This window comes from Ochlerotatus camptorhynchus, unplaced genomic scaffold (genome assembly GCF_037179485.1).
Source record: "Ochlerotatus camptorhynchus isolate MF236.1 unplaced genomic scaffold, CSIRO-AGI_Acam_v1.1 ptg000267l, whole genome shotgun sequence".
Taxonomy (NCBI): domain Eukaryota; kingdom Metazoa; phylum Arthropoda; class Insecta; order Diptera; family Culicidae; genus Ochlerotatus; species Ochlerotatus camptorhynchus.
Genome location: NW_027040757.1, coordinates 2,571,970 through 2,599,678, shown reverse-complemented (window position 1 = coordinate 2,599,678; position 27,709 = coordinate 2,571,970). Strand labels below are relative to the sequence as shown.

The following is a 27,709-nucleotide window of genomic DNA, read 5'->3' as shown; positions in this document are numbered from 1 at the left end:
TTGAATCCCGAGCAAGGCCGGGAAAGCTCAGCTAGTTATAAATTAAGAACGTAAACTATTATGGCAATACAAAGACAACCTTTTTTCTCCCTTGCCCCATTCCTATGTGGTGTGACATAAGTACAAATATTCATTTATTCCGGCCTTATATAGTGTAGAACTAGTCTATGAAACACAGGAATAATTCCTTGTTTAATGCAATTTGGATTTAATCGAAATGGTAGTCACGACTTACCGGGTGACTCCCAACTCGAAAGAACATCATAAAAATCCAAACCCAATTCGTTCGACAAAAACCCACGTAAGCCAAACCTTCGCCGACTGCTCATTGCATGGAGTATTTTTACGGCCCTACAGCAACAGCACGCGAATGGTGAAAACTTACTCTAGCGTAGAGAACTATGCCACTTCCTTACCACCTCATCCCGAGGCACCCACCCAGGGGGGGGGGGGGTGTGCGGAAATAACAAGATAATCAAGGTTCAATATCGGTCCCAAATCGACATTCGATAAAAGTTGGGTGGGCGGACAGCCGGAACTAAACCATAAAAATGGATGAAAACATGCCCGTCGTCAGACTAACCGACAAACACAAACACTCACATGTTTGAATTGGGCAGCAGTCAGTGGGAAGCAGCAGCTATTCTTTACTGTGAAGTTTTCCGGAACGGATTGCCGGTCCGGTCGGGATGAGAGCCGGGCATTGTGCAATCGCCCTTCCCGGGGAAAATAAAAAGGGCTGCAATAAAAACGACGGACGAAAGTGAAACACACAATCTTATTTTCGCCGGTGTTGTTTGGTGGGTAATTTTCGGAACCATAGCTAAGGTGAGCGTCTGCCGAAAAATAGTGGTAAATTGCTGGCTTCGAAGGGCGCGCATCTCTGCAACGATTCGGGCAGGGGAAAACGGTGCAAAATGTTTTATTTATTAGCTCTCTATACTGTGATTTATTGGCGAGCAGTTTGGGATTAGTTGTCGGGTGGCATAAATCTTTCGATGCTTTTGCCGTTCATAGCCGGCGAGAAAAAGGTACAAATGTGGGCGGTTTCCTGCCGCAAGAGCATTCCGGAAGCACTTGTCAGATGGCGAATGGGGACGTCGTTTAGGTTAGGCAGGGAGACGGAGAGAGGGTGCAGATCTATTCCGGGGGGAAAAGTTTTTCCCGGTCGCTCTTTCGGGGCAACGGACAGGGCAGTTTGATCGCAAGTAGGTGGGACTTTCGAAATATCGAACCGATTCGTAGGCCGCTCACGTTGCCGGACACGTGCAAAATCGAACGGGCAGTTTGTACGCTGGAAATTAAGAGTTTTGCTTTTTATCGGCAATAATTTTTATTCATTATTGATGCCATTATGCTTCGTTAGAGCGGAACGGAAAACTTTTTCCGTTTTCCAGCCAGTAATTGAGATAAATGGATTCATTGCTTGAAATTTACGACCGAGAGTATGAATAGTAAGATTTAATGCCACGCGTGTATGGATTTTGATGAGCGAATCATATTGAGTTTTAGGAAAAATTCAAACTAAAACGATTGATGTTGCAATAAAAAGCTTTTTCACTAAGTATCGCTCTTGCCATTCTGCTAAATAAATTTGAACCCTTTTGTTGTGTATCTGATTATTTTTTAGGTCATTATTTATGAAATGAGGAAATATGTGACAATTTGCATTAATCAATAACTGTTTAGGCTATGGCAAAAGTAAAAAGTGATGGTCGTTGTCAGAAGAGGATGGCTTGACTTTGATTTTCCAGCTGGTCAGGTACGAGACTTACGTCGTTACACCTTGTTGAAGCCGAGACCGGTAGTGCATGGGAGTCCGACCGTTGGCCATGATGGTACTGTCATCTGCGTACAGCGCCAGGCTGCAGCCAGCAGGGAGTTGTGGAACGTCGGAGGTGTAAATGTTATTCAGAATGGGGCCGATGAGGCTGCCTTGAAGCACACCCGCTGGAACCTCGGGGAGTTCTGAGGTGGCACCGTGAGGTATTTTGGGAAGTTCGCCTGCACCATCTTATGGACAAGTCCATCGTGCCACACGTTGTCGAAGGCCTTTTCCACATCCAGAAGTACCATGGCTGTGTTGTAAGAGAGTGATTTGTTCCATTGAATGGTGTTCTCCACTAGGACTAGTTGATGGACGGTAGAATTCCCCTTACGAAAGCAGAATTGCTCCGGTATGATGACGTGTTAGGAATAGGGATTCCCTGTCTTCCATCTGGTCGGGAAGTAGCGTAGCTGGAAGCATCTCTAAAAGATTGCAGCCAGGAATCGGAATGCTTTGCTGGAGAGCTTCTTCAGAACCAGATTGAAGATAGCTTCGTTGCCGGGGGCATCACTGCTGCAAGTACCTCATTTTCGGTCACTTGACCGACGAATGGAGCATCGCCGACTTGCTGGTCAAGGTGGTTGATTATTTTTTGCACTGTATCTTCGTGGGGACTCACCATGCCTGCACCGATGTTGTGTGCTTCGATGAGTTTGTTGGCGATAGCGTTGGCCTTCTCCGATGGGGACACCGATATGCGTCGTCTTTCAGTGGAGGAACTACTGTTGGTCTTTTCTTCATGATTTTGGCCACCTTCCAGAACGGCCTCGCGTAGTTGCTCAGTTGTTCGATGCTGTTGGAGAACTGCTGGTTCCTGATCAACATCATTCCATCCCTAATCAGGCAGTTGAGAAGAGAGACTTGTTGGCCCTTATTACGGGTGCCACTTCACGGTGAAAATGAAGGCCCTTATTACCGATGTCACTTCACGGTGAAGTGACAACTTGGGCCTTATTACGGGTGTCACTACACGGTGATAAGCAAGTGATACTCAGAATAATAGCCGTGATTACCGTACAAATCAAATGGGGATCACTTCACCGTGACGACAAGGGACAAGTTCGCATCTCTCTATTATCACTTCTGTCACGCTTCACGCTAATTAAGTTTGTTAAAGGTGCAACGATCGTCCTAATAACGTACCACTGTAATATGTGTACCAGCCACTGAGCGAGATGCGCCATTTTATTCAATCAAGAAAGTGTACTCTTTGTAAGCGCATCGTTAATTTACTGTTTTACATAAAACTCTTGGCCTTTCATTTCACTGGAACCTCATCCCAAGAGGTTAATGGGCCCAGTTGTCGCAGAAATTGCGTGAGTCTTGTCGTCGCGAGTGAATTAAGTGGATTTTTTTTTGGTTCGATAATCGTGTGAAATCGTATTGGAAAGACAAGATGGCGGACACGAAAGTACCGATGGACAAGTTGAACGACCAGAACTACGCAATATGGAAGTTCAAGATGCGGCTTCTGTTGACGCGTGAAAGTGTGTTGGATGTTGTGACAAAACCGAAGCCAGAAAACGCTGTTGCGGCCTGGGTCATTAAAGATGGTAAGGCGCAGGCGTTGATCGGTTTAGCACTGGAAGACAGTCAGCTGATTCACGTGATGCAGAAGACGACCGCGAAAGGGATGTGGGATGTGCTTAAGGAATACCACGAGCATTCCTCTCTTTCGAGCATAATTCATGTTGTGCGATGCGGATGCCAGATAACGGTGAAATGGCGGAACACCTCAAGCAGATGACCGCGTTGCGCATTCGTTTGTCTGTGCTGGGAGAGGAAGTAAAGGACCACTGGTTCGTGGCTTTGGAAAGTCGACCAGATGCGAATCTAACGGTCGATTTTGTGAAGGGAAAGTTGCTGGACGAAGGTAGACGTCGTGTGGAGAACGCTTCACTTAGTGAGAAAGCGCTAGCGACCGTTTCCTGGAAGAAGAAACCTGCGGAGAAGCAATTAGTGAAGAAAGAGAAAGTATGCCATTATTGCAAGAAGGAGGGGCACTCGAAAGATGGCACATGGCAAATTTTCTGGGGCTTCGTTGATGAAGTTTCTCGCCGAGAAAGGGATCGCGGTACAGCGAACGGCACCGTATTCACCACAACAGAACGGTGTGGTTGAGCGCAAGAACAGATACCTTGTAGAGATGATGCGATGTATGTTATCGGAAGCGGAACTTGATAAGCGGTTCTGGGGTGAAGCGATTTGCACTGCAAATTATTTGCAGAATCGTTTACCGTCGTCTTCGATCGATCGAACCCCGTTTGAATTGTGGTGCGGGAAGAAACCATCGTATGCGCATCTCAGGATTTTTGGTTCAGAAGCGTATGTCCACGTTCCGAAGGAAAAGCGGCGTAAGCTTGACATGAAGGCCGAAAAGCTGGTGTTTGTTGGGTATGAAGAAGGATGGAAGGCGTACCGATTCTTAAATCTCGAGACGGACTATGTCACAATCAACAGAGGCGCAAAGTTTCTTGAGCTGTGTACCGTGAAGGAGGCTGTCCATCGGGAACCTGTAGTTACAGTGACAGGAATGGTTGAAGTTCCGTTGGCGAGCAGCTGGTTGAAGCACCGGGTCAGGAATTTGAGTCTGATGCGGAGCCTGATGACGTCAATGATTCTCGGTACGATAGTGCTTCTGAAGGTGATCGTTCATTCCACGGTTTTCCATTGGATGAAGTAGCGCGGCGTTCGATGCGGTCTACGAAGGGAAAACTACCATGTAGATTGATAGAGGAAATTTTCGTTGCTGAAAGCATTCTTGAGGAGGAGTCCGAACCCAGGAACTTGCACGTAGCCCTTACCTGTGGAAAGAAGAAGAAATGGAGAGCAGCTATGTTGGACGAATTGAAGTCACGTTCGGACAACGATACGTGGGAACTTGTTGATTTGCCACCCGGTCGGAAAGCGGTAGGATCCCGTAGGGTCTTCAAAGCGAAGAAAAATGCAGCTGGTGAGGTGACAAAATACAAGGCTCGTCTTGTGGCTCAGGGATACTCCCAGAAATACGGCGAAGATTTTGATGAAGTATTTGCTCCAGTAACCAGGTACACGACTCTGCGTGCTCTTCTAGCTTTGGCGAGTAGCAGGAAAATGACATTGAAACATTTTGACGTTAAAACCGCTTACTTATATGGCAAACCAGATCAGGAGTTGTTCATGAAGAAGCACAAGGTGTGCCTGTTGAAGAAAAGCATTTATAGCCTCAAGCAGTCGGCCAGATGCTGGAATCAACGACTGGATGATGTTCTACAGGAAATGGGCTTTCGTCCAAGTGCAGCTGATCCCTGTTTATACACAAAAGTAGTGAACGGCAAATGGGTGCATCTGCTAGTGTATGTAGATGACATAATTGTTGGCTGCGAAGATGAATTCCAGATTGAGTTAGTGTACAAAGCACTGAAGAGACAGTTCGAGATTACCAACCTTGGTGAAGTGAATTATTTCCTGGGTCTGGAGATTGGACATGAGAATGGCAAGTATAGTCTTTCGCTCAAGGGTTATATCGAGCGAGTTGTGGAGAGTTTTGGCCTTCGAAATGCCTTTGGCCGAAAGGTGAGTGCGCCTACAGAAGCGGACTGGGTGGCGGCCAATAGAGTGGTCCGTTACCTGAAAACTTCGAAGGACTGGAGGTTGAATTTTAATACCTATGAGGTTCTAATTGGCCATTCCGATGCCGATTGGGCTGGTGATATTGAAACACGCAAGTCTACAACTGGTTTCGCGTTCCATTATGCCGGCGGAGCAGTTTCTTGGGTTAGCCGAAGACAGAATTGTGTCACGCTTTCATCAATGGAGTCGGAATATGTGTCACTAAGTGAAGCAAGCCAGGAGCTAGTATGGTTACTAGTATGGTAAGATCTTGGTGTGCAACAAGGTGGTCCAGTAACTATTCGTGAGGACAACCAAAGTTGTATCAAGTTTGTCAGTGCAGAAAGGTCTACTCGTCGATCCAAGCATATCGAAACAAGGCAATACTAGGTAAAGCAGCTGTTCGAAGACAATATATGGTGGCTGATATTTTAACTAAGCCATTGGGAACCATCAAGCATCACAAGCTGGCTGGAATGCTAGGTCTATCATCGTGAGCAGAACATGTTCGTTGAGGAGGAGTGTTAAAGGTGCAACGATCGTCCTAATAACGTACCAGTGTAATATGTGTACCAGTCTATAGCTGTCTACCAGCCACTGAGCGAGATGCGCCATTTTATTCAATTAAGAAAGTTTACTCGTTGTAAGCGCATCGTTAAAGAGAATAAAATTAATTTACTGTTTTACATAAAACTCTTGGCCTTGCATTTCACTGGAACCTCATCTCAAGAAGTTCAGCTCAAATTGAGTGTTTCATTACTTGACTCACCACTCAAAGTTTTATTTATTTTATTGTTATTATTCCACATAAACATAAAATCATGACATCTTCTGTGAAGGAGGTAGGGTATTCAATTAGAAAATCTCCTTCAGCTATATTGGTTTTTAAAACTATTGGTGTTTCTTCGTAAAAATTGAGACTAATGGAGATTGATTCTGGGTATTTGCTATGCATTAGGATAGAATCATCAAGAAATTTCAGCGTATTTATTGCTGTAATAATTTCAGCTTTTAGGTCTCTTAGAGACTTGCAACCGGTTAGGCCGTCAAAGTAGGGAGGACATTAAAAAAAAAAATGAATTTCAGTGGAGTTTGGTTTTGAACACACTGTGGTGATTTTGATAAAAGGTAGAAAATTATTGCTTCTTATATTTGGTCCGGTCAGTGTTCACTCGGCTGTTGACAAAATCAGGCCACTCTCGATGTTAGCCACGTGATGGTCTGTTTTCTCAGCAGCAACCATTGTGTGGTCCTCCTCATTGTTCTTTCGGTCGATGCGTCGTCGACTTTGGAAAGCAACCGTTTCGTGATGAGTGTGTGAGTGATGACCACGTTTTGCGTCCGTTGCTGCAATGGAAGCGCTCTGCCCCCCGTTGGCGATCTGCCATACAATGAAACCACTGGAAGTGGCTTCCATTCTGATGGAACAGGCTTTTTGGATAGCGGAAGATAAAGTGTTTATTGTGTTTTACCTTATGACTATAGTTTTAAGATATAAACAATATATTGAACAATAATCCTCGGCTCTGTTAAGTTCATTAGATTGAACCTTATCAAATAAATTAATAAAAAAAAACAAAATTGGTCCGATTCGTCGAACTTCTTCTGAAAATTCACATCATCTGCTTCGGGATAACTTTCCTCGATTTCTTGAACTCCTTCATTGGTATTTACATTGTTTTTGAATTTTCTAATATAAGAGCTCGATGTAGCTTCTTGTTTGATGGCATATGGTGGTCACGTCAGTTTGTTGTTGTGAGAACTGCGGTTGGTTTAGTTGATTTGCATTTTGATTGAAGTTTTGGTATTGGAATGGTGGTCGTGTATTTGAACTTCGGCTGGGATTATTGAATCGGACTGGTAGTCTGGGGTTTACGGTAGGAAAATAATCTGGTCGTCGGTTTTGGTTAAGGTATCGTTGTTAGGCGGGCCAGGCTGAGGTTTTAGCAAAGATTTAAAAGAGTCAGGGTTCTGTCTCGGTTTACCTCTGTTTTTTTCCTGTCAGCTGCATTAGATTGGTCTAATGCGTGCTAATAAGCAGATAGTAAGCTGTTTGGTCAGCTGGTTATAGTGAGTGAGGATATTAGTTCATGCAGTCCATCTATGTAAGCAGTTGTTAGCAAAGTTTCGTAAGAAGCCATAATTGCTTTAGCACCCAGTTTCAAGCGCCATCCACTAGTCATCACACTGCTACTTCACAGAAAATTCTAAGTCAGCGAAACACAGCACTGTTGTCAATCGCGATAGTGAAACTCGCTGACCGCTCCGGAAATACGATCCTCGGTTGTGCATTGTTGGACAATGGTTTACAAATCTGCATGTTTACGGAAAATATCTCTCAAAGGTTAAATTCGACCGGTTCCGTGAAAATTTGCCAGTGAACGGTGTTAGTGATTCGTCGACGGTGCACAAACAATCGGTGTTGGCGAAGATCCTGTCCCGCTATTCATCATTCGAGTCCACAGAGGTAAAGCTTTATGTCCTGCCTCGAATCACCTTGAACCTGCCGCAGCTCAAAATTAACTTCAGCTCCTGGAATTTTCATTGCTGATATCCGACTCACCGATCCAAGCTTCTCCGAATCTAGCTCCGTTGATACAATCTTCTACGAACTACTGCTGGGAGAGCAGATGGGGCTTTGGGAAACTGGTCCGATCTTATGCAATGCTATACTTGGTTGGATAGTGGCTGGAGAAATACCCGAGAACCCCGTTTCCATCTTCAGTGTTACAGTTGCAACGTCGGGAACCACTGAAGAGGTCCATGTGCAGCTTGAACGATTTTGGGAATTATAGACGTGCCGGACGAAGAGCTGCCTATCTATTATCCCTATCAACTACTGCTATCAATACTGTATACATATTCGAGAGCAGTATATAGGTACTAGACCGATGCAAAATTGTGCTCAAACGGTTCCAAATTAGGCCCTGATTAGCCTCCCAAAATTCGAACTCATTTGGTGAGAAAATGACTTGGCACAAACCATTTGAAGTTTACATGGGAATTACTATGGAGAAACCATAATTTCGGTTCATATCTATCTCAAAATAAGCCAGTTCACCCTACTTTTGAAAATTTTCTCAGCTACAACTTTGTTCAAAACCACTTTTCGATCAAATATAAGGAACAAAATTAATGATTCAAGTCACTGATGTCTTATGATTATGCTCAATCAACTGTTCAGCAGGCAACATTGGTGTTTATGGCGTGTAGAATAGAGGACAAAAATCATGGCTGCTATGTCACACTGCAGAATACAGTGTTGCCCACCATACAGTTGCTTAATCTTGCCATAAGATTATCAATCTTTTAAACAATTAATAACTATTTAATTTGACGTTTGGCTGAAAAACAATTTTCTGCAAAGTTGTAGCTGATAAAAATTCCCATAAGAATAGTAATGGAATTTGTTAACTGTACAATATGTAAAAAGGCTAGAAGACAATGAACAAAAAGTTTTGTTTTCCCATAGTAATTTTCATATACACTTCAAATGGTTTGCGCCAAGTCAGATTCTTATCAAATGAGTTTAAACTTTCGGAGGCTAATCCGGACCCGATTTGAAACCGTTTGAACACTGTGGAGCGAAAATCTCAAATTTTGCATCAGTCTAATAGGTACACATGTGCCACAACATGCGACAAGCAGAAGAGAGATCAATCTTTTACTCTTCAGTTTGATATGGTCTGATCGTACAGTGAGTTCTATACTCGTTTATACTTATCTATACGTAACACCAGTCATCTGGGAACACTTTTTTCTTTATTAAAACTCTAGGTCGATTAACATATTTCCACCCTTAAATATCAATTGGTTTCTTGACTTCAAACTAATACACACAAAAAGAAAATGAAATCATTACCAAAACACACTTCCTCCCCTCTCTAGATAATTCGAGCATAATCTGTTGACTCTTGAGCTAAACTGTAGCTTCCGCTGTCCAATGTTGAACTTTTCCAAAACAGCAACAAAAAAAAGAAGAAGGAAACGAAACGCGGAACAATAGCAACATACCCTGGCCCATTTCTCCAAACGACAGTTATCTCCCCAATTAGTTTATAAAAATGTAAATTTCGTTCTCTTTGAACAAACTGCTGTCCAGCCATACAATTCCGGGGTGGGCGCGCGCACAGCCAGGGAGCAACGTTTGTTGTTGTCGTTTTTTATTGGACAGCTATTGTACACATTTATTTTGCTTTTGCTGCTTTGAACTCCAGTCCAGAGTCCAGCAGCTGTTGTCGTATCATTTTTCGTTTCATTTTTTTTCCGCTGGACAATGTCGCTTTTTATTTGTATTTCGTCGTCGTTTGGTGGGGGGTTTTCCTTGTTGTCATGGCCAACAGCAGAAAGCTTTATGGACGGTTCGTTCCGTTTCCTAGTTTTGTTGTTGTTTTGTGTTTTGAAGTGACAATTGAACTAGGATGTTAACGTTTTGTGATTTTATTCTTTTAACGCAGATTCATCCACCCCCACTCACTCGGTATTGTTCTTGTGGCGAGGGGGTGTAAACCACGGTGAGCTGACCACCAGAGATTCTATAGAATGACATTTTTTCCGCGCTCATGCTGAAACAATTTCACCCTCCCGGTCCCCGGGCCTGTTTGCATCTCTCGGCTTGAACGTTGGACTTCCGGTGACATTTTGCAGCGGATTTTTCTCCATTTCTTTCATCTGCTTTCACTTTACCTAGGTAGGTACCCTACATTCAGTCGGGCACTTTATTTGCTATGCTTCACAGTTCATACTCGGTGCATAGCAGCTGTGATTTCAGCGGAGCGTAAACTAAAATAGCGAATATAAATAGAAGAGAAATGAGTTGGCGGGACAAAAGGTGCTCGTCCAGCCCAGAAGAATGGTTTTTGAAGCTGATTCGGTGTTGGAGACGGATCTTCATTAAAAAAAACGAGGATGAGCTTTGAGGAAAACTGCTGCAAAATGTCGCAGTGTCTTAAAAAGAAGCATTTCTAAGGTTTCTCCGACGTATTTTCGTTACAATGGTTTTAAGATTTACCAAGATTTTCAAAACATGGCCGAAATTCAGCAAAAATTGTGAATCATTGCCCATAGTAAACAATTATGCAAAGCTTCATGCAATTCGGAGTAGGTCGATTCTAAAATTATTTGTATAGGGTGTCTCAGAATGTCTAAGCACGACTTTGGAACACCCCTGCTTGTTTCAGATGACGTTTAAACAGCTGATTATCATGCTGAATCATTGTTTACATTTCTACCAACAGTTTCGTTTATTGCAAGTGTCGGTTCTTTACATTTCCGTGACATTGCGAAGAATGTCTCCGGAAAAGCGCAAACAGATCGTGCACAAATGGATACAGATACAGCTCTTTGAACTGTTTTGGCGAGAACTAAAAAATCGCGATGTTCATACTTATGTCCGGCACCGAAAAAAAATCGCGCTTCAATAACATCAAAATTCGTCAGACCATTAATACAGTACATCCCAACTTCATCTCAAACCAGCAAACCCATTTGCCTAGCATTTCTAATGAATTCTCCGAAATTACCCTGCGGAAAACCTCCCTGTGGTGTCCCTTCAAATCCTTAAATATTTCCTCGCATTTCCCCTGCTCCATCGCACGCTTCTATGTCCGAAGTCTTTGCCTTAGGATTTCGACAATCGTCAAACGAAACATCTGCCCTTGCCCTTTCCCTCCCCTGCCTAGGGCAACACGAAGTAAGATCTTTTGGTCCTACCAGCATCTCCCCAAGAAACCGACACGAACTTTGAACTTTTGCCCGCAGCTGCCATGCCCGGATCCTTTCTGTATTCCGCAGTCATCCATTCGGGAGAAACGCAAATGAGTTGACTGAAAAATTTTCGGCTTTAATTCGAAATTAATTACTTCTCGAAAGTCAACGGGACTTTTCTGTGTGTGGCAAAACATGGAGTGGGAAGGAAGCTCCCGAGCTTTGTGTCGAGTCAGCGTCTCAGGGAAGATGAAATCCCACAGCCGGAGAGCGGGAATATAAATTGCACAATACTTAATTTAATTATTTCCTTTAATTGATGGTTTTCGAGGAAAAGTTTTCCCTCGGGCCCGGGTCGATCCTGTTCCAACGTTCGGGAACAGGGAAAGTTTTCCTCGTAATGAGAAGAGATTTATCTTGAGCGTCGGGATTGATTTTTTGCTTTCGATTTTCTCCACTTCCAGTGCCACCGAAGATTACCCACGTGACGTCCGGTGGTCACCTGCAGGTGCGGAAGGGATCTCCGGTGCGGTTGGAGTGCTCGGCTACCGGCAATCCAATGCCGAACATTACGTGGACCAGGAAGAACAACGTGCTGGAGAATGGTAAGTTTGAAACGCCAGCTGTCGCTGCTGGGGAAGACCATTTGTGCGGTGATTTGATTGGCGGTTTCGAATTATTTTTTCTACATCCACAGGGGAAGCCGAATTCACCTCGTCGGTGTACGTCATCGAGAACATGGATCGACACAAGGGTGGCACGTACATCTGCACAGCCAACAACGGCGTCGGTCCGGTGGCCACCAGTCAGATCATACTGCATGTGCTGTGTAAGTATTGAATCTATTACTTAAGGTTACTTAGGCTACTTCCAGAGAAAATCAGGCCTCATTTCGTCTTCAAGGAATAGATTGATTGGTTTCCTTTATTTAGGAGATTTCAACCATAGGCTGGTTTCCCAAGCAATGTCTGAGATGAAATTGATAACTAAATTTTATGTTTTGATGTCACTGATTACTCAGGTTGCTGTCGTTATGGTCGTTGTAACGGTTAAAATATCAAAATATAGAGCAATAAATCAGGCATAACATTTGAAAACGGCACAAAAATCAATACCGTGTACTCCAGAAAATTGCGATTGAAATTTGGAAATTTTTATTTAAATATCTATTTAAATTTAAACACCTCAACAAAAATAAAAATTACTTTATAAACTTCAAAACAAACAGATTTTTAACAATTGTATATGAGATATCATCAATGCTTTCTTTTTCTAGTTCGAATGTTGAGTTTTGGTTTCTTTGCCCCTACCTATAAATGTTTTGACATACGCCCTTGAATTTACGTCAATTACTTTTTGTTTTGTGTTGGTAGTTTGTTTATTGGCCCGGGATTTGATGCCCTTTGCTAAGTGTAAATAGTTTAGAAGTCCTTTGATATTTTTGCTTGATTAGCTGTAGACTGTAGTTTGAATTGATTTCAATACGGATCCGGACTCGAGGCCACCATGAAACTGTCGGGTGATGCATTATTTTGACCTAGGATTACCTATCGATCAAATTTGTCAATGGATCTGACATGAGATATAGCAGAGCAACGTTGTGCCAAATTAACAGTCACAACCATCAAATATCCAGGTAATCTTTTTACAACCTCAAGCTGGATCTGCGTGAGATCGATCTGGGTAGTCCGTTTACCGTTCAAAGCGAACGAACTCATGTCTCCGACAACAACAGTCGTGATCAGGTTAGTCCAGCCTCAAATTTTATCTTTGCACAACGAAGTGCAGTTTACTAGTGAGCAGATTGCATTGGTTCGAGGATTCCAGCATACCGTTTCAAACCACCAACAAGCTAACGATAAATTTGACTCAGCAGAGAAAATCACTGGGAAGTTAATCAAGAATACGTTCAAGTTTTGAGATAAGAAACGGGACCAGCTGCTTCAAGAAAAGCTCGTAGTAAGCTTTATTTTTCACATACTTCAGCAGCTTCCGGAGATCTTCTAGTTTGGCTTGCGGTAAAGGCAACGGAGACAGTGTAATCGGTCCCGGAAGTGGTGGTACCCCTGCCGTTTTTGATTGGAACACGAAGGATGAATACGAAGATTCATTGACGTCATATTTATAGAAAACAGTTCTCGGCGATGTGCGGTATTGGAAGCTCATTATCTGTTTGAATTTGAATGCTTCACCGTTTCTGTTTGCAGTAGGTTTAGTGTAATGCATTTCGATATCCTTGAGCTCCAAGAAATCCGACAGCTCCATTTCGATAACACTGAACGGCACTTGTTGGCGTATGCCAGCGATAAATAGCGCCCAATCGTGAGGCGTTTTTATATCAATAGCACCTACTTTTTTCGCCTTTTCGATACTTGCATGGACACAGCCGACTTCCATGTGGCTATGTCCAGTGCACATGAAATTATGCGTTATTGTGAGCTCTCGATTTGCATTGACACATTCGTCAATGAAGAATGTGAACATCATGCACACCGTTATGTTAAGGTTTTGACCGCCACATCTGTCTGAGTAATATTGCAACCGTGTTACCTCTTTCTTAGTACTTAGCAGATCTTTAAGAAGGCATGATGCTATCTCCTGAGAGCCCCATACGGGCCTTGCTTTCATCCCAGATGTAACAAGTTGCCTGATTCAAACCATCACTTGTTTCGAATGTGGTTAAGTTAAGTCGTGTGTGACACTTTGCGGAGCCAAAATCAGTAATGTTTGAATTTACATTTTAAATAGCAGTATTTCTAGGTTAGTATTGGGTACCAATTACTCGTGGCGGGCTCGAGATTAATGCAGGCTTGCTTCCACTCACTTGCTATAAAAAATTGTTTTTGGAATTATGAAATCATTAGATATTATAATGATCCTTAATAGTTGTATGTCACAAGATAAGGTTTTAAACTAGGTGTTTGACACATAAAGCCTGTCATTATTGCTTTCAGTGCGTCACAATCAGCGATTTTACGATTCGTGAGCGCTCACTCTGAGTGAACGCTCACGAGTCATAAATTCGCTGATTGTGACGCACTGAAAGTTAAATTGACAGGTTTTATGTGTCAAATACAAACCTTCCAACCTTTTCTTGTTTCTGACAAGTACAAACTTTCAAAATAGTATCCAATGATTCCATAATTCCGAAAAACATTTTTTATAGCGAAGTGAGTGGAAGTAACCCTGGGTTAATGGGTAACAATTTCGATTGGAAGGATCTAGGTAGGAAACTGGTTTCTGAAGCCTCCTTCAGATACTACTCTCGGACGGTTGACCAAATCCTGGCTGGACAGGGGCAAGTAGCACAGGAACAGGATGATATTAAGACTGGGACACAATGGCGGGAAATTGTTTGGAAAGGAGGGGATAGTCACATCAAACTCTAACATAAGACAAACAAAGGAGTTCGTAGATCGCTTGCATGTAGGGAAGATCACGTTTTCCCAATACATCTCTTACTTCACGGAAGGGTTGTCTACCTCGGGCCACTAGGGTATCCAATAGTCGTGCTCTGGAAGCACCCGGGCAATACCAAACTGCGTGATCGATGTCATCATAACCGGTTTTGCACCTACATATATTGCTGTCAACGAGGTTTATTCTATAGAGATGTGCGTCTAGCGAGTAGTGGTTGGACAGAAGTCTTGACATGGCTACTTCATGGTGAGCTTCTTGTAATTTTTTCATGATATCTCAATCAAAATCGTCACAGGCTATCTGCAACTTCATTCTAAGCTTGTCACATTCGCCACACGTGTCTATCTTCGGTTTTCTGAAAGAAGAATTGAATGTTTTGCACTTGTGGGATGTTGGACTCAATGCACACTTGCTTGTACAGATCGTACATTTTCATAATTGTATCTAACGTTTGGTAGATATAAGATTTAACACGAACGACAAAATTTATTGATATAACCAGTTAAAATAATAACTTACTGTGCTCTTGCACACCGGTCTAATCGCAACGTGACTGATGAGAAACTGATGTTGTCCCGAGGATTTCAGTTTTATTTTTTTTTTTTTTTTTTTTGTCTTTATTTTAGAGATTTTTAGCCTGAGGCTAGTTCATCTCTTGATTTCAGTTTTAGAAAATTAGACAAAATCTGTTTACGTAGTTTGTCGTTGTATGTTAACAAGCATTTCAATCGAACGCATCCACACGCTGGTTTTACTCTTCGTGCTGGAGCTATTGTACCATCCATCCGAGTGTATTTCAAGCCTCTTACCTTTATGTGCCGGTGAATTTGCCATGCAGCGATTCTTGTTTGTTTGCGTTTAGCATTAAACTTGATTAAAGCTCGATTCAAAGTTAATCTGGACGCACGGTTTAATACACCACAGCGCCCCTGGTGGTTGGAACAAAAAACGTTTGACAGGCATTTGTTGATGTTTCCTTCATGAAGAAATTGGTGAATAGTTTTTCTCGATTGATTGACGAATCATGGAACTTGAGAAAAGAAAATTAATTGTGCACAAACATCTAGAGAACCCTTCGTGGTCAGCCTCAAAAATAGCAAAAGTGTTAAAATTCCCAAAGTCAACGGTGAGTCTTGTAATTAAACTTTACAAGGATACTCTGAGTGTGGAAAGAGCACATCGCATCTATCATAAAAGTGGCACTAGGGACAAAGAGCTGAGGAGAAAGGTGTCTCCATACGTGATTTGGCAAAGAAATACGATTTCAACTGTTCCACCGTGCGTAACATCCTTTCAAGAGAAGGATATAAGTCTTTTTGTGCCAGTAAACATCCAAATCGCTCCCTGAAACAAAATTTAGTGGCCAAAAAGCGAGCACGATTACTGTACGAACGAGTTTTGACGAAATTTGGTGGCTGTAGTTTAATGTATGACGAAACATATGTCAAAATGGATTATAAACAAATCCGCGGACGAAAATTTTACCTGGCAACTAGTCGTGGGGATGTCCTTTCCAGGTATAAATTTGTTTTTGTTGAAAAGTTTGCTCGGAAACTAATGATTTGGCAAGGAATCTGCAGTTGTGGCCTTAAATCCAAGGTTTTCATCACATCTCACACAATGACGTCGAAGCTTTACATTTAAGAGTGTCTGTAAAAGCGGATTTTACCCTTCATTCGGCAACACAAGACCAACGATATGTTTTGGCCGGATCTAGCCAGCTGCCACTACTCTAAGGAGGTACTCGAATGGTATGCTGCAAACAATGTTAATTTCGTCGCCAAAGAGATTAATCATTCGAATTGCCCTGAGTTCAGACCGATCGAAAAATATTGGGCAATTGTCAAGCGAAAACTTCGAGGATGCAGTAAAGAAGTGACAAATGCACAACAAATGCGTTTAAAGTGGAATAAGTTCACCGGTACAGTGTCACCAGCGACTGTGCAGATCATGATGGCATCGATCACAAGTAAAGTGCGACAGTTCGTTCGGAACGGTGAAATGTAATCACGTGTTATGTATCGTTTGAAATCAACCGTTTGATCAACCGTGTATGTTGTTTTATTCTTGAGTTATGATCAATTGAATGCGTCCAAATTTACTTTGAATCGGGCTTTAGTTCGCCGGCTTCATCGGACGCTTCAACATGATTTTCAGAAAATGTTGCAATGGCTGAAAGTGGACGGCGTGGTATTTCCAGAAGTTTCCCTTTGTGGCAAACCTTAAAGTTATTTATCATAAGTGATTTTCTCAAGGATAGGGCATAGGACAAATCTTACCAAGGTAGGTTTAATGATATATTATGGAAGAAAAAAGTATAAATGACTCTCCAAAATATATTATTACCACAAACCAAACTACATTTATAAGTCAATATAAAACTTACCAAGCGTCTCATTCTCGTCATCAGATTCTTGGTCATGTTTGATGTTGTTTTCGTTAGTATTATTGTTCTCGTCTAAGATCTCTTTGTTCGATTCACTATCGCTTATAATAGATTGCAAGTGGAAAGGCTGAAAATATTCCATAAGGGAATGCTCCGTGAGGCCTTCCACGTCAGCATTCTCCTCAAATTCTTCGTCCTCAGCCTCTTTATCAAATAATTCAAACATTGGGTCTACAAGATTTGGATATCCTGCGCGAGATTCTTGTTTAGCGAAACGGTCAATTTTCTCATGATCATAGGAGCACCTGGTGATGGATTCTTCCGACATTTTATTATGCATCCAACGTTGGATTCGTCAGCTGTCAAACATCCGGTGGGCGATTCTTGAACTTCCGAAGCGTCCTCGGTCTCCTCATTAATAAAGGCAATCATTGGGTCTACAGGATTTAGAATACCCTGTGCTAGATTCTCGTTTAACGAAGCGGTAAATTTTCTTATAGGAGCATCTCGTCTTGGATTCTTCCGGTATTGGATTCCGCATCCAACGTTGGTTTCGTCCGCTGACGAACATTCGACGAGTGATTCTTTGGCATCCGGAGCGGTGTCAATGAAACCAGGTTTCTGAGCTACCTGCGTGCAGCTCCATGAACCGACAGAATTGAAGGTTGAATTTTGTCGCTTCATTGTCAAATCAATCGGCACGTTCTTCTCCACCCGTCGAGGCACTGTTACATCGACAGGTTGGTCGATGATCAGCTCAATCATGGGGGACGGTTCCGGTAATGTATGCTTACCGTGGATGGGAGATCCAACGGACCAGAGTTGGTTGAATCCACGGGTTCATTTTCGAAACTTCTTTTCTGGCTTGTGTCGGGGGTTGAAGTAAGGCAGCGGAATGATACTTTATTATAATCTAGCATCTGCGTTTTGTCTGTTTTTTACAATAACATATACAGCTACAGATGGTACTCTGGATACAGAGCTGGATGCCGTCAGTTTTGACGCTCCTGTAAGTAGATAAATATTATTTCAAAACTGAACATCATTGCCGTCTATGCCAAAACTACGATGTGATTTTCTGTGCATTTTGTTGTTCAAATGCCAAGCCTCCACCGAGGAGCATGTTCCATAGCAATGCAATAATTTTATAAAAACTATAATCGAACTCTTTGTAATGATTCTTTGTATTCCTATAGAACATGCTGCTCGTCGCTCGGGATGGCACTTTCACGACTATCAAAAATGAAAAAAAATACTAAGCCAAATTGTGTTGAATGAATCCATGATAATTTATTAGGGATTCACGAGGAAACGGACAAGAAGGAGACACTATAAAAGAACGTCAGAATGACCACCAATATCTAGACAGCGCACATAAATGTTAACTCACTTAACAACAATTCAACGCCAGAAAGATCCATTTTTGGCGTGGTACGGGATTAAGAAATTCTTCAAATGATTTTTTTTTGTTACTGTGTCACTACGACGACTGTGTAGACTACTTCGCACTCTTTTTACAAATAACAATCATCTCAAACAGCTGAGGGCGTAAAAACCATCATGTGTCAAACATGACACAGAATGCTTTTGCGACTTTTGCTGAAGCAAAGGGCGTATTGTGCAATTGGGGGCAATCGCTTTAATGCCATTTAATTTTTTTTAATCTGATTTATTATCATTTTTTTTAAGGAAGCAGATTAATACGGTAAATAGTTCAATAAATTATCAATACAATGTAAGCATAAACTCATTTATGTTGTTTTGGTTTTTAAGCCATTTTCAAATGATACACCTGAAATTCTTCCTGTGAAATTCAATATTCAGTATTCAATTTGATGTTCCTGTCAAGGCAATGAAAAGCAAAATTGCTACAACATTTTCAGTTGTCTTTATGCTGTAGGACTTTGCTCGGGCTATCTCCGGTTCAAGGAAGGGAACTTCCTTTCAGACAATTACATAAGCCTTTTTTTGGCAAGAAATCGCTAATTGAAAATCAAATTAATCGGGAAACGAGCCCACCTTCAATCTACCAAATCTTTGCCGACGACTCTAACTCCCTATCTCAAAACAATCATCTGGCTTTAATTTGGGTCACGATGCAATAACGATAAAAAAAAATCAATTTAAATTACAAAACAGCTTCAGTTACACCATGCAATTACTACCTTGGCTCTAAAAATCCACCCCACAACAACAACAACAACAACAGGGGTGAAAATTGTTATTGCCATCCGCATTCATAGCGGCACCTAAATAAATGGCTTCATTTCGCACCGCCGCCGAGCGAACCACGTCATTATAATTTTCGTCATTTTTCATAACTGTTTTTTCTTACCCCTCCCCCCCCACGTTCCCACCTTGTTAGCTAGCATTGCCCGCCCAACAGTGGAATATTACTTTTGCCATTTTTTTTTCGCACTGCTTTGGGGAAAAATTTATTACAAATTCCCCATGAACAAAAGAAAAATCAACCCTCGCGTGTTGTTGCTCCAATAATGTCCCGGCACAAGACAAGACCCATAGCTGTCCCAACTTCTTCGAGGTGAAAGTTTTAATATCATCGTCATCATCATCACCTTACCACATCATTTGGTTGGCAAAGCTCCCTTTTCCAGCCCCAAAGAGTTCGTTTCCTCCGAACGGCACACAGACAAAAAAAAATAAATAAATAAAGGGATGCAACTTTGGACTCGCGGTTATCAGAGAGGACGAGAGGAGTCTCCCAACAAGGTCACAACAAATTGTGTATCATAATGGCAAAAAGTTTTCCACAGATAGGGGGAAAATTTTTGGTCGTTTTCATGTGTAGAACTGCCGGGAAAAGGTGTGGTCGTAGAGTCTATAGTCTTTTTTTGTCTATCATAGTATTTTGCTCAGTTTTGAATGGAATTTAAAAACTTGTTAAGAAGAGAAGCTGGATGCAGTTTGTTTCAGGGTTTTTTTTTCGATTCAGGTTCATAGCCTGTGGTTTTTGTGAAAATTCTATTGGTAGCAACACTATGGTGAGATGTTCCCCATTCAGGAGCGGTTGGAAAAGTTTTGCCCCTTTTTGGTTCACGTATGAATGTGAAACCACAGAAAGAGAGATGCTCGCAGAGTGCATTCTGGGTAATGTTTTTATGAAATTTCTTATGAAAGGAGTCCAAGTTGATCGTTGCAATACGTGACAACAACGACGGGCGGTCAAAGACTTGGAATTCGAAAACATTTCGAACGGCTATCATTTATTACGGGGTCATTGAAGGAACATGTGGAGAGCCTTTGAACAATTTTACACAATTTCTTGTTATTCCCCAAGTTACCGAAAGTTCTGATAAAAGGCTATTTGTGGCTTAAGCAGCATATCTTGGCTTCTATTCAAGTAAACAACATGGAAAAAATACAGAACCGGGACTGGTTTGTTAGGTATATTTTGGGGGGTTCTTCAAATACGGTTCTGAAAGTACAAACATATAAATACGAGGTTGATCTAGTACAAATAATTATTGAGCAGATTAATTGGAAGTTGGGAGGTAAGAGTGTGGGAGTTGAAGGTAAAAATAAATTTAATAATATTATATTTCAGTTTTTAAAACTAAATACACATAAATTTGCCACTTATTGTGCAAAAGCATTAATAGTAGATAATTACTATCTAGTCTTGTAATTACTTACAAGAATTATATGATCTTGGTTGCTGGAAGGAGATTCTTATTCTGTTCCCGGTGGGTTTCGTGTAGGTGTTTCTGCTTACGTGTCCACCCCTCCGTTATTGGCCCTTCATACAGCACCAAGCTGAATATGATTTGTCAGGGGGACTTGATCAAGTCGTCCAGATTGGATTGCCCATTGTTATGTGCAGGCGCCTTGCTACATGAGTGGTAGTCTCAATCATCATCATTATGGCCTAAGCACTTTGGTTGAAGGTGGTCTATAGAATTCTAAGCAGCCTTTTTTAACTCGTTATAATAACTTGAAAGTACCGGTACCATAATTGAAGAGCATTTTAAGCAGCTTCTGGCGGAACTTGAACGGAACTTTTAGAAAATAAGTTAAAAAAAGTCCTCTACACCATTTTTATATAGTTCGCACTTTTATGAAAGTTATTTACTAAGGCAGGTATGAACGTGTATTGATTTATCAGCATTAGTGCAGCTGTAAATATTTGAGCTGTTAGTAGAATTAAAGCCAGTCCTTCTGCGTAAGAGCTCCAGCACGAACCGCTACGTCATCTGAGATATATTGAAGTGCGATGTTGTCCGGCCTACTGTTGGAGTTCTCAGTTCCAGCTGACTGACTTAAATACGAAACACAACACCTTGATGAATTTTTATGTGGGGTTAACCCGCCTGGTAGGCCAGCTCACTTGTGGCGCAGTGGTTAGCGTTCGTAGATCGCATGCCAAATACAGGAAATGGCTCTTTATTTTTTATGTTTGTATAGAATATTGATCCTCTGCATAAATTTAAGAATTATGATTAATTTGAGCCACTGATCATTTCATATTTACGTACATTAAATTTTGTTACTAATAAAGACTTGTGCAGATTGCTTCATGTGGGCTTTGACGGACCTTTTCAGAAACTTTCAAGCTACTAAGAAGTTCCGCAGGGAACTTTTAAGATATTATCTGCACTGTTCTGCCTGCCGCGATTACTACTATGCAAGAGGACATTGCCAAGCTGAACACCGCGATTAGCTCACTCACTACCAAAGTTGATGCTCAACCGATTACCCCACTTCTCGCTCATCTAAACCCGATGAATCGAAATAAATTACCTTTGGTCGATTAGCGAATCGCAGACGCGGTAACATTTTTTTTTTTTGCATTTTACCCTAGCACCACTGATGACGATATTTCTAGGTTTACACGTGAATATGTCGGCCTTCAGGATAGTGATGTCATAAAAGTGGTTAAGCTTGGACGGAAAAAAATGCTGACTTGAGCCAATTAAGTTTCGTGACATTCAAAGTAGGAGTTGACTTACGGGACTCGGACAAGGCGGGTTCGGAGTGCGGTCGCAAGTAAAGTTCGGTCTTGAAAAGAACGTCGTTCGTTAGTTTATCTACTATGTCACACTCCAAAATACAGTATTGACTGCGGAGCAGCTGCTTGATCATTATTATTATTATTATTTATCTTTATTAGGGAGGCTTTCAGCCTTGGGCTGGTTCGCCTCCAATCTGCTTGATCATGTCATAAGTTTACCAATCTCTTGAATAATTGATAACTTTTTCCTGTCTCGTTTTGCATAGAAACGATCTTCAGCAGAGTTTTAGCTGGGAGGATTTCCTATAGGAATGGCTATCGAACTGTTTAGCAGCTCAATGTGGAAAAGGAATAGAAGGCAATTAGCAAGAAGTTGAGATTTCCCATGGTGATTTACATGTAGACTTCAAATGACTTGTGCGAAGTCTGTTTCTGGCCAAATGAGTTGTAACTTTGGGAGGATGGTCGGGACCCGGTTTGGAACCGTTCAATCACTGTAAAGCGGAAGGGTCAAATTTTGCTTCGGTCTAATGAAGCATGTTCCTTGGGTTTTTACGGTTAGGTGTCTACAAATAATCCATTATGGTTTATTTTCTCATGTTAAAGCAAGATTCGTTCAGATAATAAATGTTACGATCGAACATGCAATCTTGGCACTTGACCGATCAGTTTTTGTTGTGTTAGGTGTGTCCTTACGCGGTTCCAGGTCCTTTCGTATTAAAGAGATTTATGGTAAAAATCGATTGTGTATCGTGTATTTTGCGAAACTTGTTGTTGTCGTCGGCGCCGGGTTTGAATGGTTACAAAATCTTGAGCAACGAAGTGATGTGATATGAGAGACTCGGTGGCCTTAGCGCAACCGTTTTTGTTTACTGAACAGAACATCATGAGTCTAATCTCAGGCCCATCCACATTCAAGATTCGTCAATCGTTTTATTTGATAATATGACTACATGATAATAACAGCAACTCGATGATTAAAAAGGTGCTCGTCTGCCTAGTGGCAAACGAATACCGTGGGTTTAATCCTAAGCTCCTTCGCGTTATATGATCGTTAGGACATCAATTCAGCTTATCGTTTACCAAAACGAACCCTGCTGCAAACCCAACCCTCGTGGATGTGCAGAGGTGTTCTCGGCTTCCATCAAAGCGAGTGTCACGTCAACACATTCCTACCCATTCCTTTCTTGACCTGTGTTCGGGCGCGGCCGGCGCTGGTATTGCCTAATTTGAGATCACCAGTTTTTACACATTGAGGATGATTGCTACTCCCAAGCATCGTCTATTGGTTCTCTGTGTAATTACAGCTGATCTGGCAATAACAGAGTAGCAACCGTGGGCGGTCAATCAAGCTCAAGCCCAATCTCATTCAAAGTAGGAGTTGTCTTACGATATAGAACTGCCATTCTGTCCTCTGATTCATGGCCTGAAAATGTTTTATTCCGAGAATTTGTGAATTACGATTAAAAAACAATGCCCAATGTCACGAGAGTAATTCCGATAAAAGACGACAAACCTTCTACGGATCCTCCAGTGGAGCCCCATCAGCAGCAGGATCAAGACATGCAGAAACCTGTGGATCCATCAGCAGATACCCAATAGATGTTTCATTTCCATCTTCTTCATCTGTGGTGTCGTATAACGATTATGAACCTTCGAAACCAGAACGCACTGCCTGCCGTCTCAAGTAAGCCCCTGAACCTCTCAACCCAGTCGTGCTTGCTGGTTCCTACCATCGAAGTCGTTCTGGCCCTGCGGTGGAGAATGGTGACAGGGTCTTCCAACCTTCTACTTCAGGTAAGTATTCATCCATTATGGGCAATTTTCTTCCTGATTTGTTCAACCTCCATAGTTTCCCGTTACGGGAGATCGCGGCTACAAATGAGTTGTCGCCACTCATTAGTGAGCCAAGTTCAGCGTACAGCTCTTCGATAAGACAACAACTGACAGATGGCATCACCCCGGAACGCTCGCAACAAGGCATCATAGGAGCCCTCGCTCTCTCTGATCCAGTCGAGTCAACTTCCTACTCTCACCAAGCATCTATCGCATCCTGGCATCAAAGTCGTTCCGGCCCTGTGGTCAGAGATAGGGCGAGGGTCTCTCGAATTGACTCTTCAGGCGAGTATGCGTGCTGTTTCGGTAATTCTTCTCCTGACGATTGTCTGGCTTTCAGCTCAACACCCACAATCATTCAAAATGCATCTTTACCATGCGACGGACTAAATGCTACTGGAACCGCTTCGAACTTGCGCATTTATTACCTAAATGTACGAGGACTGCGGACGAAGATCGACTCCTTCTTTCTAACTGCGGATGATTCAAAGTATGATGTTAACGTATTAACTGAAACTTGGCTCGACGATTGCATCATATCTACTCAATTATTTAACGGTTCAAACACGGTATTCAGAACAGTTCGAAGCCTTTTGAATAGTCAAAAAACTCGGGGCGGCAGAGTGCTGATAGCCGTATCATCTAGTTTGTGCTGTTGTATTGATCCGGCTCCGATTAGTAATGCTCTTGAGCAGCTCGACTGACGACAGCTAGTAGTATGTTGTACGATGCATTCTGCCTCCATAGCCTGACACAGGTAAATGGCGTTGTGAATTCCAATTCATTGATTCTCGATTTGGTGCTCGTTAATGATACTGGGTTACAAAACTGTTGTGTTTCCGACGCAGCCGAATCACTCGTTGATACTGACACCACACACCCTGCTATTGATGTCACCGTATCTATATCGTTACCGGTGATTCACGACCCACTTCATCATTCTAACCAGTTTGATTTTCGTCGGGTAGACTACGACCTGCTAAACGATGTACTGTCCTCGATCGATTGGGAATTCCTGGATTCTGAGCAGGATCTGGATGAAATCGTTGGTGTTTTCAACACGGAAATACGTTACGTCATCGAAGCTAACGTGCCTCTTCAACGCCCTTCATTGAAGTCGCCTTGGTCAAACTCCAGCCTTCGCCAATTGCAGCGCCGTAGACGATCTGCGCTTCGGAAGTATAGTCGCAATAGGTCTCAACAGTTGAAGCATCGCTTAGTGCTTGCTAGTAACAAGTACATTGATCGAACGCAAAGGAACTTGCGTGTGCATCCGAAAAAAATTTCACCACTAAATCACTTGTACTTTCAAAACAATCCGCTGTCAAAACATTTAAAATCCGACAAGTAGAAACACTGCTATAGAATAAATAAGTTGCCGGATTCTAAGTGACCCAGATTTTACCAACGATTTCATCGAAGCTACCAAGTATAAAAATAGTAGTAGTCCAATAAAAGAGTTGGCACTGAAAGTGTGTGTCTTTTTTAAAACTTGAACAGTTGTTAGGTGTACACTTGATTATGATCACAAGGTACACTCAGGTCTTTTTTTACACGGGGGATACGGTCCGTGTAAAAAAAAACCTTGTAAAAAAAAACCTACGAGATTTTGATTTTTCGCATGCTTAAATGTTTTTAAAAAATCGGATTTTGATGCCATTTGTAATTAAAGCATGATATGGTCCATATAGACATATTTTAAAAATTTCTGTATTTACACCAAAAATTGCGATTTTTTTTAAGTATGCCATTCGATTACAAATAGCTTGAAACGGATAATGTGATTGGAATCAAGTCGATAGATTGTATCGTTGTCGAGAAATCGTTAAAAACGTACCGTGTAAATCGTGGAAAACCGTGTAAAAAAAACCGCGTAAAAAAAAACCGTGTAAAAAAAGACTTCAGTGTACTTCGTATGTATGGCTGTGTGTTCAAACTTTTGTTTGCCTGTGGAAATTTTTAAAAACTTACTATTATTTATGACAGTAAACTTTACAGTACTATTTAAATAAAACAACCGGTTAATGTTATCTACACTTTACTCCAGGAGTTCAAGCCAATACAAATCATCATTTCCTCTTTAGCAACTTCCTTCGGAAGGGAAGCAAAGCCGTTGGTCCCCAGTGCCCGATTAAACCCATGATGCTCTGCCCAGTAAGAAAAAAAAAAGCAGTCACTCTAAGGCCACCGAGCCCTTCATATCACATCACAACTCAAAAACGGTGTTGTTCTGACCATTGCACCGACAACGGTGCCCCTTTTCAACCCAAAAAACTGCATGGCCGTACCGGAAATCGATCCCACCTCCTCTGACATGTTATGGCACACCACCACACACTAGGCTACCGGGAGGCCTCAATGTGCTTTAAATACTACAAAGTAATCTTATGCTTGCGCTTTCCTCTATTAGCAACCCTAGCCGATAGCACAAGGACTTTTGCCCTCGATGGTCAACCCAGAAAACAACGAGCGGTGGTAGACCGGGAGCAGAATTTATTAACGACATGGAAGCTGTTCATGACAAAATCTATGATTTCTGGCATCTTCCATCAGTTATAACATAAAAAAGATTGCTTCTCTAGAAGAAAAATCAGATAACCAATGATTATTAATTACTAGTTTAGTTCAATTGTTGTAAAGGATTAAAAAAAAATTAAAATAAATTGGATTTCATGATAAAAAGAAACGACACAGTTCAAAATTAGGTACGATGAGAATATAAACAAATTTACCGTTCTATGAATAATAACAAGCTACTAAACCAGCAACCCCTTGCACACGGCCGGTTCGGAAATCCCATAATTACTCAAAATAAACAACTGTTTGCGAAGCATTTATAAATTGCTGTCGAGTGAGCGGTGCTTTATTTCAATTAAATTGCGTGTAGTGCTCTGTTTACAGAGGAAGCAAAACCGATGGCGAGAATGCTATATTAAAGAGGGAAAAAAGGACCCCATTAAAGTCATCCGCTAAGTATACGATGAATTGTTGCCTGGTTTGTAGTGGCCTGCTTTTTTCGACTGCTCGTTTTTCGCCAAACCGCTTGCTTTTGGAATCCGAAGCACGCAAAGCCTTTGTCCGCCCTGCTCAAACCCAAACCTCACTTCATGCCGGGTCTACGCTGTTTATCGTACATCAATCTTCGCCTGCTGATGGCAGTATGCGAGCACGCGCTAAAGGGCGCCTTTGGAAAGTTAGAAAGCGAAAAGCGATGTACTCATGCAAGGCGCCGCTCGGTGGACCGCATAAATTACATAAGCATATGCATTAGTTTAGAACCAACTAAAGCTTCCAGCTCGTTAATAAATTCTGCTCCCGGTCTACCACCACTCTTTGTTTGCTGGGTTGACCATCGAGGGCAAAAGTCCTTGTGCGGTCAACGACGACGGCCACGTGCATTCTTGATAAAACCTGCACTTATCACTTAATCAGTGACTGGCTGGTAACTACACGGTGGAAGCACGGCGAAGTGGTTGCTCATTCGGAGCTTTCTGACGTTTGAGTTTCGTGATTGCCCTTTTTGTACTATCGGCTAGGGTTGCTAATAGAGGAAAGCGCAATCATAAGATTACTTTGTAGTATTTAAAGCACATTGAGGCCTCCCGGTAGCCTAGTCTGTTGTGGTGTGCCATAACATGTCAGAGGAGGTGGGATCGATTTCCGGTACGGCCAAATAGTTTTTCGGGTTGGAAAGGGGTATCGTTGTCGGTTCAATGGTCACAACAACAACGTTTTTAAGTTGTGATGTGATATGAAGGGCTCGGTGGTCTTAGAGTGACTGTTTTTTCTTACTGAGCAGAGCATCATGGGTTTAATCAGGGACTGGTGACCAACGGCTTTGCTTCCCTTCCGAAGAAAGTTGCTAAAGAGAAAATGATGATTTGTATTGGCTTGAGCTCCTGGAGTAAAGTTTTTTTTTAATTCTTTATTTAAGAGATTTTTAACCTTAGGCTAGTTCATCTCTAAACCTGGA

General features: G+C 42.0%; 1 protein-coding gene across 1 annotated transcript in view; it reads left to right on the top strand.

Moving 5' to 3' along the window:
* The window catches only part of LOC135705449 (hemicentin-1), a 599,061-nt gene that overhangs the window by 518,086 nt on the left and 53,266 nt on the right, over positions 1-27,709 (top strand). The window contains exons 6-7 of the mRNA XM_065227201.1: positions 11,590-11,730; positions 11,823-11,954. Of these exons, the coding sequence (XP_065083273.1) occupies positions 11,590-11,730; positions 11,823-11,954 (273 nt within the window). The remainder of the gene's footprint in view (positions 1-11,589; positions 11,731-11,822; positions 11,955-27,709) is intronic.